General features: G+C 35.8%; 1 protein-coding gene across 1 annotated transcript; it reads right to left on the bottom strand.

Annotated features, from left to right (window-relative positions):
• Nucleotides 1–3712: 3712 nt before the first annotated feature.
• LOC148238786 (uncharacterized) lies at nt 3713–7816 on the bottom strand. Its single transcript, XM_088201289.1, has 3 exons — nt 5022–7816; nt 4777–4959; nt 3713–4644 (listed from the first exon to the last, which is right to left on the bottom strand). Exons 1-3 carry the CDS (start codon nt 6132–6134, stop codon nt 4564–4566), a joined length of 1377 nt encoding a protein of 458 aa, XP_088057415.1. The 5' UTR covers nt 6135–7816; the 3' UTR covers nt 3713–4563.
• Between the last annotated feature and the right edge of the window lie 9566 nt (nt 7817–17382).

Consider the following 17382-nt stretch of genomic DNA (forward strand, 5'->3'; position numbering starts at 1 on the left):
GGGTTTATTCATTGAAGTAACAATTTTTCAAATATTTTTGACAGCGCAGGTAATAGGCTTATCACTAGAGTCTCCAATTACTCGAACCATCAATTACTCGAATATCGAATATTAAAATTTTAAAATACTCGAGTACTCTCGAGTATTTACCAAATGTACCAAAATAGCTATTCAAATTCCTGCACATATAAATAAAAGACTTATGTTAATTTTTACATTTATTTTAACTTTAAAAACAATAATGCATTAAATGTCTCGAATTGAATATTACTGCGAAGTTTTGTTTTTATTATTCCCGTTGTGGAAAAAACCCTTTCCGTTGCTGTTGATGTTGGTCTTATTGTCATCAACGCGTTGAATAAGGCTTCTAAATTATCTTTTCCCTTTTAATAGATATAAAATTTTTTGAACTCTCTTTTTATGTTCTCTTCTTTCCTTCCCTTCTTTGCTTTTCCCTTATTTCCTTCGACTATTGACAAAATAGCATTTTGTAATTCTTTAGATTTTTTTTCTAACAATATACGATCTTCTACTCCCTCTGATTCTTGCGAAGAATTTAAATCTATATTCTTCGAAGATGTATTTGGGTGAATACCTTTCACTCTAGAGCTAAACGGTTCGCAAAGAACTGGCTTTACTTTAAAATGACTTTAAAATCCACAATTGCTTTAGTTTATATTTTTAGCTGAGGGATCGGTATAAACAATTTACAACACTTTACGCTACAACTGCATAGTCATAAAATCAAATTTTTTTTTTTGATATTTCATATTGTCCGTTGCCATAAATTAGATAAGTCGGAGCTGTCGGACACAAAACACAAAAAAAAATTCTCTGTCATACCCACTAGCATAAACTATGACCGAAACTATGCGAAAAAATTATTACCTGATAGTAACCGTTCTAACTCGGGACTTCGGGCATAAACGCCAAATAAAAGCAAGACGTTAATAAAGTTATTGTTGTTTACGAGACATTTAAAATTTTTCGAATTTCGAGTATTAATCGAGTAATTTTCAAAATACTCGATTATCCAGTACTTGAAAAATAGACGAGTATACTCGATTACTCGAATTGGAGACTCTACTTATCACTCTATACGACGTGTTTCTTCGAGTCGTCTTCCTGGTTTTTTGGTATCATTATTACAACTGTTACTTCCCAGGACGAGGCAAAGTATTCCAGCCTTAATATGGCGTTAAATATTATTGTGAAAATTTTTATTCCCTTTTATGATATTTCTTTTAGTAATTTTCCTGATATTAAGTCAAATGCTGGCGCTTTTTTTGGATTTGTATCTATTATTATTATTTGCTTTATTTATTTTATTTTAAATCTCTTAATTATTGGACTCGCTTGAAGGGATGCTTTTAGATCATCAGCGATTTATTTTATATCTATCGCGGTTTTTTTACAGGAACACCTCCTTCAAGTGAGCTGCAAAGGTATTTTCACTTCTAGCCCATTTATTGTTTTTGTTTGTAATTGACGGCAAGTAGATTATGGGTTGCTTTTAGCTTCTTCGTAGCTTTCCACAGTGTGTAGCGTTGCTTTTTGAGACTGACAAGTTTTTTAAGTTATATTGAATCATTTTTCATGTTGTCTAATAGAGCTAAAATTTATAGTTATTCAAATTAACTGCAAACATTTAAAAAATTATAGTAAATCAAATAAGTACATAGTGGTTGTCTATTGTATTACAATTGTTTAATAAATTTATGCATTTAATATATAAAAACTAGTAGATCAACGCTAAAAAACAACCGTATGGTAACCACGGATCAAAGAATATAATAGTAGCTAACCAAAGTGTGCATGGAAGAACAACGAGGTGAAGATAGTAAAATATATGTTTACCATGAGACAAACATAAAAAAACATTTTTAACCTCATGCTGTGCTAACATTAAAATTATACTATTTAATTTCACTACGGTAAATTTTTAATGAATGTAAAATTATTATCTACATACATATATTTAAAAAAGTTATTAAAATATATTTTGGAGTTTTAATAAAAATTACGATTTTAAAACCTCGGTGTAATTGAGATGTTGTCGAAAATAATTTATGTGTAAGTTTAATTAAGTAGGTGTGTTATATATAACATTCATTAGCTTAAATAAATAAAGGTAATTTTCAAATATCATCCGCTAGCTTTACGTCGTGATTTTGAGTGTTCTCTTATTTTTACTGCACTCTGATTGTGTGCACGCAGGTGCATGTTTTTGAAGGAAATGTTACGCCTTCTATTTTGATTTTTTTGCGCCCCTCTGGAGCCGGCGCTTCAGGCGATCGCCTGTGATAATTTGTTGTGTAAGTCTATAATTAATAAATTTTTGCGTTTTTTTTACTCTGTAATGATATATTGATTTTATCGTGTTTTATATTATTTGATATATTGCATTTTATTGTATTATTTAAAATTAATTATATGCGTTATTATATTACATTTTTGATTATATTATAAAACATCTTGTTTAAATAAGAAAACAAGTATAACATACTAGAATAAATAATATGCAATATGCATATAATATGTGAAGGATATGTAAAAGGGGCCGCCTGTTCCGGAAAGTTTTTGTTTATTAATTATTAGCTAAAATACAAATTTTTAGGAAGGTCAGATTTTGTTTTAATAAATGTATCAGGAGGGTGGAGGAGCAATTTTAAGGATCGCGCGCCCCGGGCAGCACATACCCTAGATACGTCACTGTGTCAGAGTAATGGAGATGAATTGAAGCCAATAATTTGGTATTGAACTTGTTCTGTATATCTCGTTGAAAAGTTCTACAATAGAAATAATTTAATAACAGTTTCACTAGTTCAATTGAAATATCATATTTTCATATCATAATTGATTTTAAATTTTTTGACAACTTCATAGCATACATACAGTACTTATTCTTTTGAGATTACTGGTCCATTATTGGTCTCTTCATTATCATTCTGCAAAGCTTCTCTTTAGCATTGTCAAAGAGCTCTTTATTGTATTCCTTGTTCGTCTCCTATAATATATGTGTTTTATTTGTTTCAGTTTATCTTTTATATATACAAATGTTTTATTTTTGGTAATTCCTATTTTCTATTATTTTTTTATGTATAATACATTGAAGACATTGTGTTTATTTTGAAGATCTTTTGTCAAAAATACACTTTTCCTTATTTACAGATAAAATTCCTTATATCTTGAGTGGTTTTCATCTATAATTAATTCTAAATATCTTATATTAGCAAATTCTTTTAGTATAAAATTATCATTTCACAACTATATATATACACACATGATCACGTGATCGTGTTTATATTCGATCAACCGTGTATGCTGGTGGCGTTTTGAATCGACCGCATATATGGACAGCACGCCACTAATATATATGTATGTATATATAGTATCAATTTATTCAACGATCATGATTATATTATTAAATTACACAATATGTCTCACTAAAGAATCTTTCAAAGTACACAGGTAACATTAATTTATCAGTTTTAGTTTATATGAGATGATCATCTTCACATTGCTATCATATGGTTCATTTTCCCTGCAAGGTGACTTCAAAATCCATTAGTTACAATCTGTTGGGTAATATGAGAGAGCAATGTGTTTAAAATTTGTAGTCATTTTAAGGTTTGTATCGCCCTGTTGAAAAATCATTCACTTACAGGTAGGTTTTAGTTTGTATAGTTGTGTTAATTAATATAAAAAGCAATTTATAATTCAAATAAGATTTATTCACATGCTTCAATTATATTTATTAAATCAAAAATTTGAGAGATTTGAGTATTGTGCAATTTTAGATAAAATAAGATCGGATCAAAGTACACGCACAAAAGATATTAATTATTAAAATCGAGTCAAACTTTTTAAACTCAGAATTAATTGACATATTTTAATCGCAATCGGTATTAAAATGACGGCTTTCCATATTTTATATAATATGAAGAAACAATCACAATATGACTTCCAATATTACATTACACATTAATTAATTTTATCATATATGTATGTACATAAGAATCGCAATATATTATACATAAATCACAAAGAAAAATAAAATATGGAATTATGGTTAAAACCTGAATACAATCCTATGCTTATTTTTTTCTTATAGTTGAGTTAGTTAGTTAGCAAAATAACAATAAATTGTATAAAAAATATGGCATATAAACCTCAATAAATTCTTACACTTTAGTCAAATTTTAAACAAGACAGATTTAATAATTTATTGGTAGGAATTTATTTGTACAATATAAAAACGCAAAGCATACTACCTATTTACATCGAAAATCACACAATAAAATAAAAAAAAAATACTAAAAAACATCACAGTTGAGTGTTTGCAATAAAATTTGTTCAATGTGCTCATAAATGGAAAATATGGCCAAAATACACATTAAAGATAAAATTTTGTAAACGTTTTGTCTTAAACAAAACGTAATCTCATTGTTAATATTAAGTTGTACTATATATTAGAAATATGTTTTTAAAAAATTGTAATCTCAATATTAACATTAAGTTGTACTAATAGAAATGCATTTTATGTCTTAATTGTTTTCTTGGTTACTCGACGCAGAGATCAAAGTCTTCTGCTTCTTCTAACATTGAGTTGAATCCGGCTGCCCATTCGTTCAATTGTTTTATCTGAAAAAAAAAGTGAAATCAGCACGTTGAATTGTGAGTTTCATTTCAACATGGATAATAGGACTGATATAAAAAATATTATATCCTCCTTTCTGAGCGCTTTCACTAAAATTTGTCAAGCCCCATACATACCTCTTTCTTTGACACTGTCGGTCTTTGCGTTTTGGTATTCTTTTTCTTCCTAACCGTCTTGGCGGTCACAACATATTCCTCACCATCGTCCACTTCAGAATTGCCGAAATGTTGGTTTTCAACAGCGACACTTTGGAATCTAACAGGCTGTTTTCTGGAACGCTCGTATATCTTACGCGTAGGCTGAAATAAATAACACGCATATATTAAAATCCACCATTCCATTAACACCACCAATTGATTACCTTGTTATAATGGACAATGGGGATTTCCTCTGGATCTTCAAAAAGAGCTACACGCTTCTCGGTCTTAGCTTGTTGAGGTTCATTCTCGTCGGAATTTTCAGAATCAACGTTGAACTCCGGCAGAGATAATATAGTCGGATCTTGAATAAGCAAAGTTTCGTTTGTCTTTCTCGGCGATCTTCTCATCTTGAATAAGCTCAATATATCCTTTTGCGTGAACCTCGTCGGTTTTTTGACTACGTTATTATTTTGTATGGGAACGTCTTTGAGTTTATCGTCGGAACCGACGATGTGACATGAATCTCTTTCATACGCCGGCATCATCGACGGCTTGACAGAGTAGTTCCAAGATTTATTGACGGTTTTCACTTCCAACCGCCAAGGGCTTCCGATCGATTTAATACTGCTCCTGCTGACGCAAGGAGTAGAAGTGACGATTATCTGGGGTTCTTGGAAAAATTCGGGCGAATTGCGGTCCGGAGAGTTGGGTTCGAAGATAAGATCGGGGCCTTGGTTATCGTCGAAATGGTCATCATTTTCAGCTTCCAAGATCGCATTCTCCGCATCTTTGAGCTTCTTTTTCAGCCGCAGTTTTCTCAATAATTTGGCCGCTCTGATCTTTTTAATGTCTTTCAGCAACGTCGCCATGGCTGCTTTACTGAGACTCTCGCTCAACATTTTCCGTTTCTTGATCGGTTTAATAGCTCGCTTCGCCGTCGATTTCACTTTGACCGGCTTCGGTTCGTTATCGGGATCGAATTCAAAATTGTACAACGCCAACTTATCGGATACGTTTAGCTCCGAATCGTTGTTTTTGTTTGTAATCACTTTATTTTTATATATCGGAGTCCTAGTTGCAGAGAGATTCTCTTTACCTATTGTATTATTAAGATTCTTTGGCGCTTCTCGAGCGATTGATTGTTGAGGTCTTGGCACTTGAACATTTTGCGTATCTACGAGTACGTATCTCTTCGGCCGTTTGATTTTTCGCTTCGGCCTCGAACTCGAATTCGTCTTGTCCGCGAGCGCCGGCCTCTTTGCACGCGGAGATGCATTCTCTTTGTCGACGATTTTCTTCTTCTTTGCAGCGTTCTTTTGCACGGTAGGCGCCATTATCTCGTTCGATCGTTAAAACTAATACTACCTTCACATGCTTAAAACTAATAATTCTAGTGTACTCTACATTCGAGACGCCAAACGAGTTTTAGCCGCGCAGTGTCGCCGCCAACATAGCGGGCGCGCGCACGCGGCCATAAGCGCGCGCTGAGCGACCATCGAATTACAATTACAAGTAGAACAACAATTCCTTCATGTCTATTACAAACACGTATGATTAAAACTAAACTTATTTGTTATAATAATGCTTAATAATTTAATAACAATTCAAGGCAATTTTTATTTATAAACAAACAAATTTTTCTTTATTTTGCTCTCCTTAAATAAGCAAAATAAAGATTTAACAAAAATCTGTTCATCAAAACAAGAGACAACCGACTTCAACACTTCTCCTTTGTGCCCTAAGCATGTGCTAAGTGTGAATTTATCATGGAGATTCTGGTAATTTTTTTAGCAATTTAAATAATAAGAAAACATTTTAAACTGATTGTATTTATACTATAAATATTATTAAATACATAACGCAGAGGGGTCCACGTTTATAAGGGCCGTTGTCTCATTGTTAATGACTGTGTGAACCTATGAGACAAATAACAACCAAGCGCAAAAAAATTAAAGGATTTTCGGACCGCACAATCATTCAAAAGTTTGAAAGGCGAGCCACCCATTGGTGAAGCTCACGCCTCTGAACACTCGATAATCTATCCAGGGAGTCGATGTATTCATCGAACTCCCTGGAAATGACGTTAGATGTGGGCATCTCTTCTTGAGATATTTTGGGTAAGGGAGGGAAATCTTCCTGCGCGCGCTTTGGAGCCGCTTGGGGAGATACGGATATAGCTCTCTTCCCCGGAGCCTCCGCTGTTGTTACAAAAGTGGGCCCCACGAAAGAGGAAGAGGCCAATTCATTGGAACGAATGTCCCCTGATCTTGTAACTGGGCCTTTTTTGGGGATCTCAGTGGAAGGGGGAGGTTTAGAAGTAACCTCCTCGCCTCCTGAAATTCCTGATTTGGTACGGGCCCCCTTTTTGGGGGCCGGCTGTTTAGACATAGTTAATTATAGTACAAAACTAAAAAATAAAAATAAAACTAACTCACTCGTGACGCTTTCAAACACTAACAAAATAAGAGTTGGGCGAAAGCGTCACGAGTGGTTCCTAGTATACAATTAAAAAAAGAAATATATGATTAAAAACTAACACCCGTGACGTCCAGACCGGAAGCGTCACGAGCGATTTTGGTTTAAGCAACAAAAAAAATAAAAGATAGAAGTAAAACTAACCACCACCAAAACAGAATAAAAATGAAAAAAAAAATAAAAAAATAAAAGAAATTTGGCAAACCCTGCCTCGGTGATTGAGGGCCCCTGCCTCCGGGGCCGCCCACAGACGTGTACGCCCAAATGGGCGTCACCAACAAATTATTGTCACAAATTATTATTGTTGCAAGTTTTATTGTCACAAATTCACTTCAACGGGCCGGGAGACTGCCCAACGCGAAAACTCTGAAGATCCTGGAGCGATTCCCCCAACTCTAGTGTCGTTGGAGCCGCCACCAGTCAAAGCCCGCGCAGGACAACTTTCAGCCCTGTAGGAGCTCTAGGGACGCTTCAGGAGCCGCTCGAGTGGGAGCGCACAGCGCAAACGATTACACGCGACGGCTGCTAGAGCGCGACTACCAGAGAGGACAAGATTTTACTACATTTATCCATAGTTGAAAGCCACTGCCTGTTCCGGTACTAAGGGCCTTACGAGTCCAACCCAATGGGTGGCATCCAGCTTTTAAGGGCTGGATGAGCGGGAGCCACCCCCCCCGTAGTGTTACGTTATTTTTAAGAGTGTCTCTCTCGAGTGATATTGGGAAACGCTCTCCTGACACATCTGCGTACTATAGCTCAGCTTTTGCCTTGAAATAGCTTTGCTTGCCCCTGCATTTCTAGTTTTCATCCTTGGAAGACACTTTCGTGCTTCCTCCGTTCCAGTTTCGGCTCCTTTACGGCCGGGCCCTTTTAGCCTGCTGGTTAGAAATTGCAGTGCTTTGCTAGTCATTGGTAGTCCAAAGGATGCCACCTCGGTTGGGTGTTCACGAGTTGACTTCCTCTCAAGAACCTGGGGTTTTTCAAGTCCTCAAGAGGTCCTTCACTCTCCCACACTGTTATCGGTGAACTCCAGCGTGTGGTCGACTGGCGCCGTGCCAGAGAGGACAGACGATCAGAGACAGTGGAGACCACCAGCAGCCACAAGAGCCCCGAGGATCATCTACGGGCATAACCGCCCGCGTCAACTTTACCGCCGTTTGGAGAAACGTCTCGCCGATAATCGTCCGTGGCATGTAAATATTCACTAATAAAAAAAGTCTACTTAGATTCAACCTTCCCTTGGGATCAAACAAACCCCCTAAAGTATATAATATAGTAATTTAAAATGTTTAGAACGGAATTTTTTTGCGATAATTTAAAAAAAAAACTATATAGTTTATAGTAAATCATGACATTTTTTTGTCAATGTTTTAAAATAAAATTTGGAATGAACTTTTTGAATGATTGATTTGGTAAAAGCAGTAAACGCCAAGCTAGGGATTGCATATTATTAAAGTTTAAAATAAATTTGTGTTGAAGAATAGGTTGCAGTGGCGTAGCTGTGCGCGTGTGTGTGTGTGTGTGTGGGGGGGGGGGGGTATTTTATAAATTGTATAATAAAATTTTATTGTAAAATTAATTAATTGTGAATTATTTAAATTTATTATTTGTTACAGATCATGGTAGAAATACATTATTATTATTAAAAAAATTATACATATGTATTTGTAATTTCTAGTTTCATTTATTTAAGTAGAAATTACAAATACTTAAGTATATTTTTATTATAATACATAATTTGTTAGTTAATTCTATAATTAATAAATTATTGTGTTTTTTTTTTACTCTGTAATGATATGTAAATTTTGTCATGTTTTATATTATACTATTTGCTATATTGTATTCTTATAATTATAATGATAATTTGACAATTCGTTATTTTATTACATTTTTTATTGTATTATAAAACACCTTTAATTTATTACATACAAAAATAAATAATATACATATATAATATAATAATATGTTACGTAATTGGGAAGTGAGGAAAAAGAGGCCGTCTGTTCTGGATTTTTTAGGTTATAGATTTTTAGGAAGGTCAAATTTTCTTTTAAAAAATGTATGTGGGGGGGCGCAATTTTAAGGATCGCCCCGGGCAGCACATACCGTAGCAACGCCATTGATAGGTTGGGAGTTCCTGCCTACTAACAGGTCGAGACCAATGAATGTTTGTAGGAAGGCCGACATACGGTGGCGGGATGTAAGTAATAAAAAATGGACTGGAAATGTGTATACAGCCTCGAGACGAAAAAGAGACGGAAAAGAAGATATACATTTTTAAAGTTTATCTTACATCAGTGACGTCTATACCTAAGGGATAAATAAATACGTTACAGTAAATACGCAGTTTAAAGTGTTTTTTTTTGTCTACAGTTAAAATGGCAAAGCGCACAAATTTGTAAACACGAAATTCAGTCTGTAAAAGTTAAGGGTAATATACAGCTACTAAATTTCGTTTTATTACTGTAGCTCGACTTTATCTGCATTTTTATATATTATATAATGACAGTTATTCTAGTGTATTTAAAACGGATGTTTCTAAACGTTTAACGTAGTTGAGTTAAAAATGAAAAATCTTTCTTCTACAAAACTAGTTACACCACGACGCTGACTTCAGTCGATAATTTACTGTAGTACACCGATCGATGTGTTAGAAAAGAGTATGTACATTATATAGATCCGCCTATATGTCTCAATATAACTAAACTGTGCTAATAGTCTAAATCAATTTTGTTAAGGTAGGAATTGAAAAAGAAGAGTTATATAAAAATAAGATAATTCGTAGACACAAGCGGTCAGCGATAGGTGGATATCAGCACTCTCGAGAAGCGATATTAAAACGATTGCTCTTCCGCAAATATCGCATCTGTTTGAATTATACAGCGGAGCAAATATTCCCCTGGCAAATATTTGTTCCCTGAGAGCGAGAGGCGGCACGCTCAAAATTAAAAGCACACAAGAGGTGGTTTGGACCTGAGTTTGGGGGGTTCGCGTGCCCGCGCTCTGTTCGTTTGTTGCGGACGACTTCGGCTCGGACCCGACGCACTGGAGGGCCTATGCTTGGACAAGGTTGGCAAAACATTTTTTTATCCATATTTATTAACTACTATGTAACTTATTAGCCTCGGTCAATCTGAGGAACCACACCCATACAAACTGGAAATAAATTTTAGAAAAACACGATGATAGCGAAAGTTTTGTGCAAACATTGAATTTTTATAGACATATGTAAATACCTACTTAAAATTTAAAGGTTCAAAAAGCATAATAAAATTTGTGGAAAATACATTTTTAAATGCTTCTTTGATATATTTTTTTAGAAGTACAACATATTTTAACCCATTTGTTGACAAACGGCAGAAAACTAATAATATATGGTAGTTGCAAATGATTTCTGCTTTATTTAAAATCAACCAACACGAGACAAAAACTGATAATATCATATAGTCCAAGGTAGTGTTCTACAGCTTGTCACAAAATGGAATACGCTTAGTAGATCAGTGTCGTCTAAAAGAGTTGGAGTTGGAGCATACACCAAACAATGAACTTCCTGATTACACATGTATTATTATGTTGCTTCCGGGAAACAAGCCCATGCGAAGATTCATTTGTGATTGACTTAAAGTATCAAAAAGATCAAAAGAGAGAAAGACTACACTATGATATCACCTCTAAAATAAAAACGTATTGTCAAAGTAATAAGTACATATTTTAATATGCTTTTTTTAATTTTCATAATTAATATTAAAAATCGGTTACAATATATCTTGGCAAATTGTTGTTCTAGTGACAATCTTAAAATTATTTCCTAAGCATTAAAAAGTAACAAGGATATGTCTACCACATTATGCAGTAAAATCAGGTTTCTGTCTATGAAACTTTTTTATTTTAAATTTAATTGTGGGTGTGCTTTGTTTTGATTTATTTTGGACACAGTACCTATTAAAACTCGGATGTAGGATAAGCCTACGTATTGAAAGTATAATATGTAGAAAGACTAAAATAATGATTTTAAACAATATAAGTGTTTCACTGGCCCTTTGGTACCAATAAAACGAACTTCTGCGATGGGCAAGGTCGCACGCGAATGAAAAAAACCCGACTTCTCGAGGAAAAAGTCAAAGCATGCTTTTATTTATTTATGGCAAAACATATATAAGAGGATAATATCGTATTGTGGAGTTGAGCATACAGATGGGTTAAATTTGAGTTTGTAGAGTTCTACGCATAAAAAAGGCACGCCTTTATTTTACAAAAAATAAAAAAAGCTAATGTGTAAGTAGCTAGTTCAAAAGAAGTTTATAACTTAATCAAGAGTGCAATTTTAATTGCACTGTTACAATTTTTGCTGAATAATTTTGTCAAAATCGTGTGCAGTACTAAGAAGATTAAAAGATTTGAAGATCATACTTAAAATTTAAACCTATTTTAAATTGTCTTTGCTATAATTTAAGTCATTTAATATGATATTTAAGAGATTAAAAAGTGTGGAAAGTAAAGATGAAATGAGCAGAAAATGTTATTTATTCAAACATATTTTATTTATAATGTAGGAAATGTAAATACTTTTTTAATGGCTGAATTATTGATGTTTTTCAGTCCTATTTTTCTGTCCAGTTTATAATTGGTACCTAACTACAGTTTAATGATAAAACGCAGATAAAATGACTTACTTAAGAATTGATTTAAAAAAGAGGGTTTTTATTTTATTTTTGTTCTTTTAATCTATCGTTATAACATAGCAAGCGTCAGTCCAAAGCGTTTGTAATAATATTTCAGACAAACTCGACGTCTTAAAATTGAATTGGATCTGTTTACATGAATTTATTGGATTTAAAAATATGTTTTCTCATAAAGTTATTACGGCTAAATATAGAATAACTTTAAATATTTAAATCTGAAGAAAAATAAAACTATATAATAAATATAAGATCAACCAAAAGTCAATTTTATTTTTTGATTCTTTTTAAGGCAGCGACATGTATTTTATGGATTGTTTTAATTAAAGTTTATTGTGTGCGTTTTAGATAAATCCTACCGCACTGTGCGACAACGACGCCACCTGTACCGATAGCGCCGCCATCTTGAAAACGACGAGATGCATCGCCCTGTATCTAGTGTAGATATGCAATAAATAGGAAAAGTTGGGAAATTACTTACAATTTTTTTTTATATTAAAATGCATTAATTAATTTAGTAATATAATATATAATTTATAATATATAGTATATGCTGTAAAAAAATTCAATAGTAATTCTACTCTAGCCGAACACAGTTTCACAGAAGACCATAAAATTGATTTTAGTAGTACAAAAACCTTAGCTAATATTAAAAATCCTTTTGTTCGTACAAAACAAGAAGCAATTGAAATATAAATTCAAAAAAATATCGCTATGAACAAAAGAGATGATAGTAGTATATTATCAAAATCTTGGCTTCCGGTTTTAGAGTCATTACGAAAATATCACAAAAAAATGTCACCGACCTAATTGCCACACAATTAAACAAACACATTAACACAGACACAAATAACTCATCCTGAACAAATGAACAATTAATTAATATAATTAATAATGCCCCACCGAAACGAGTATATATGCCAAGGTCAAGGACAAGAGCGGCAGTTGCAAATAATTCGTGATCATGGCCGGAAAATCACGGCCGAATTATAGATGGTACAGGGAAATATATAAAATATATATATATATATATATATATATATATATATATATATATATATATATATATATATATATATATATATATATATATATATATATATATATATATATATATATATATATATTTACGAGCAGTATTTGTCAATAATTTATCACCTCATTAGAAATAATATTATAATACAACATAATAAAGACAAATAATTCACTCCTATTAAAAAAAAAATTCCCTGTACCATTTCAAATAATATTTTTATTGAGGTGGTGAATATTCCAAGACAAATAAGCAATATGGCGTATGATTACCACGTCTAAATATATTCATTTGCAAAGATAACCAAAGTACTAAATAAACCTACTAATATATTCTAGATTTCGATGGATTGACGAAATACAGTCAGTATGTCACTGAACTTTATGATATTAATTTATGATTCGCGTTGGGCAGGGATGCTATTATCATACAATAAATATGTTCATTGTCATCGATGATCCTTTACCATTGTAATGAATGTTGTATTTTTTGTCATTAGGATAAAATTACTGAACTAAAATATATACAATATATGTAACTATATTCTGATTCAGCGGATCGATTAAGGATACTTATGATGAACTATTTGGGTGTAAGTCATTTAATTGTATTGTACTAATAAAAAGAGTACATTTGGTTTCGCAGCTAAAAATTCTGGAAAACGAGCCGCGAGCGAAAATAGTTTTGTATGTATCTCTTCGTTTAAAAGTATTTATTATAAAACGTGTTTTCCATAAACTTTGTATTTTTTGTGTGTCAAAGCCATTTCTCCCCGCGCCGTGCAAGGCAAATTCGTTCATCTTGGCTCTCTTTGGAAACGGGGGAACCTTCGTTAATGAATTTGTTATAAGCCGAAGCCAGGGCCGGGCTGGGGGGATACGATTTCACGGCGAAAGTAAGTGAAATGGAATACGGCCTTATTAAATAGCGAGCGAGAGCAAGGTGGGACACGCCGCGGCGAGAGCAAAAAGGTAAAGAGAGTACAAAATCAACATTCGCTCGGCAAACAGACACGGGCTACAGGAAGGGTTCAGGACGAGCCAACCACCGCCCTGCATTATGTATTTGCCGGGGTTTGTATGAGCTGCCGGATGATATTATATCGTGATGTATATAAAGTTGTTACTCGAGTTACGCGAATTTATGATGCGCGTTTCGACGCTCGCAACCCCCAACCTCCATACCGTTAAAGCTTGGAAATGACGATACATACACAGCATCCATCTGAAGTAACACATTGTATAAAATTGCCAGCATATAATCCATAAAACTAAAGGATCTCAATTTTGATAAATGATTGAAGAGGAAATATCTTATATTATACTTGATCCTCATTTAGCATCACTTCATAGGCTTAAGGATTGGCTGGAATCTATATGTATTCTCAATTGTTACACAAAAAGGGTTTTTGAGTTAAGTGTGATAATTATGGCATGATTTAAATCTTTCCACACGCGAGTAAAATATTTCCTTATATAACGCATAACAAATACTAGAGAACATCAGTGAGTTATTGTTTTATTATTACTACATGATTCAATACTTATAACAAAGCTTACAAATGTGTCAAATGAAAGTAACTGTGAAACGTTCTTTTCTAGATAAGGATGCCTTCTTTCAGAGAGCCTTAGACGATAAAAAAGGAGGTTTGTTAATAGGTAGACAAAGATTAAATAGATAAAAGTGAGAAAGAAACGAAAGAACTTGAGAAATCTTGAGATTTCTTTGGAACTTATATAAATTGTAAAAAGCAAATGAGCCTTGTTGTAGTTGTGATGTGGAGATAAGAAGGTAGAAGTGTCATGGCACGTTTAGAAAGAGTTTATTGATTTTTTTTATTCTCATGGAATATGTGCTGACAAATAAAGCTCTGTTAAAAAAAGTTAAAAATTTTGAGGCTTAATTTTGTATGATTTATAATTTAGAGGACTACTTTTAGTCTAATGGGAGTATCTTTAAGGATTTATTAATGGTAATATAATGAAAAAAGCTGTGATTATTCTGAATTTCAATCAAGTACCTTAATATAACCCATTATATAGTGTCCCAAAATTAACGAACGAAATTAAATTCATCGAACTTCTTTCGCTGTGCATGGTCATTAGGCTTCAGTTGTTGTGTTAATTGAATTTTGTAAGCATGGAGACACAGATCTTTTGTGAGTATACGCTGTAAAGAGCATCCGGCGACGATTCTCCGTTCGGGGAGGCAAAGGTTGGGACTGTGGGTCCCGTTTCATCGAACGCAACATCTAGGCTCGAGTCCAAGATGAAGTCGACGACCTGATGGTTCCTAACCGGATTGCGGTTTAGTCTAGTCTCCGATTTTTCTCGCCCACGACCAAGATCCGCCCGCGGAGGCTTTCCACCGGCGACAAAAGCCCGCTCAAGTGCTGTTCGACGGGGTCCGCATACTTAAAGTACGCTGAAATCAAGTGTACGTCCAAGCCTGGGGCCGAGATATGCACCGTTTTGCGCCACGGATCCGAAAGGTGTCTCAGGAGAGTGACTCGGAGATTCAGGTTAAAGACAGCGATCGAGGCGCCCGCGGGTTGGATCTCAAAGATCCTCGCCCCGGAGCCGACGCCCGCCGTTCTGCCAAACGCTACATAGGGCTACTGAAGAAGTCCCACGTCTACGCCCATTGAGGCGGCTTTATATCTGAATTCCGCTGTCGCATCACGCGATCTGCGGAGATTTGGCTGCGCAAAGAGCAGCTTAGGTGGCGTCTGCTGAGGATTAGCCATTAGTGTTGGCCATTTCCCTCGCCAATGCAGCTTTGTAAGCCAGGCAGCTCTGATCTCCCGCTCTATGGGGGAGAGGACTCGTGCTGCCGTTTAAGACGACAGCAGGTGGCGCAGTTTGCGGGTTTGTCCCTGTTAGGACATGACGCACTTTCATGCGCTCCGCTGCTGCACCAGTTGCTTGAAGCCTTAGGGGCCCTGCAGTATTTGGCCGAGTGGCCGTAGAGGTGGCATTTATAGCATCTCAAAACTCGGAAGTGGTCTCGGATGCGGTGGGCTTGAAGCCCTATATATACTAGTCCGCTGTCAACCAGCGGGGAGCGGCACGAGGCGGGTAAGGATACCACCACATGGGTGAGATCCCTACTCTTTGCCCCTAGTTTGACGATCACTTTGGCTAATTTGAGAAAATCAGCTTTGGTGATAGCTGGGACGACTCCCTCGATGTTCTGAACGAACATCGAAGTTAAAAAATCCTCACCGTTGTTGTCCCCAGGGTCGTTGGGCACGTCGTGAACGACTACGCGCGGGTCTTCGAGACTCTGAATTGAAGCTCGTAGTCCGGATTTTTCGAGAACCGAGTTGTATCCGATAATTTTTTCTGCTTCGGCGCGGCTGGATACTAAAATTCCGGTTACGTTACCCGTAACCGGCAGAATGCGTTTAACCTGCAGTGAAAGTGACGCTTCGGCTCCTTTTATTGTGGGAGCGGAGTTTCGGGGAGCAATCTCTTCCGCGACTAGAGGCTGAGTCATCTATGTAGCGGCTATGAGCCGAGACCGTCAGATGGTCTGCGGAGCTGATGAGCTCCAAAATTTTATTAAAGCCGTCTTTTAGGCGGGAAATTGAGTCAGACGCCGTAGCGTCGCTGTTTGTGCTGCTAGTGGGAGCTGGGTCTTGCTTGGCTGGAAGAGCCGGAAATTTCTCTCTGACTCTTTTTTGGTGCCGGGGGAGGTGGTGAGGCTTGAGACCTTTTGCGGGAGACCACATCGGAGGTAATGTCCATGTGCTCCTGAGTGGAGTCTAAGGACAAGCTGCTGCTGTGGCTGGAGCGGCGTTTTGTGATACCAACTTTTTTAGTTGGGATCTTTGTCGGTTGTTTGGCCGACTGTTTTGCGGCTCCCTTTTTAGGGGGAGCCGTAAATTTGTTCATGTTGATTCAAATCAAAAGCGTCACGACGCTTTTCGTTAAAAAACGAAAAAAAAATTAAATTAAATTAATTAATTAAATTAATCTTTGGTTGGAGAGCCGCGGTTGAAAGCACGTGGGCTCCCGAGTTTCGCTGGGTCCGAGGGCCGGAAGTGCCGGACGTGGCGCGGTGGTTCGCGATCGGTCGCCCGGCTGGTGGGGGTTAGCGATGATGACGCAGCGCGTCGCGTATTCTTAAGCTGGTTTGGTGACACTAATCGTGGTCCAATCGGATCGAAACCGGTGTCATATTTAACTGTTTTTGTTGGGCTTCAAACTGTGCGAGTTTGAGCCCGATGTCCGGGAATCTTGCGAGCACGCTCTCCGGCCTTTCGGGGCCGGAAAAAGATACTTCCGCGTTCTGGCCAACTTATCTTTATCCAGTCGGCTTCAAATTGTTTTCGTCAGGCTCGGGAACGGCTCAGCTGTCCCTCTGGCGAGTTTGGGCTGGGTAAGCCCAGCA

Source organism: Plectrocnemia conspersa, unplaced genomic scaffold (assembly GCF_051122295.1).
Source record: "Plectrocnemia conspersa isolate PC_06_02 unplaced genomic scaffold, ASM5112229v1 ptg000001l, whole genome shotgun sequence".
NCBI lineage: Eukaryota > Metazoa > Arthropoda > Insecta > Trichoptera > Polycentropodidae > Plectrocnemia > Plectrocnemia conspersa.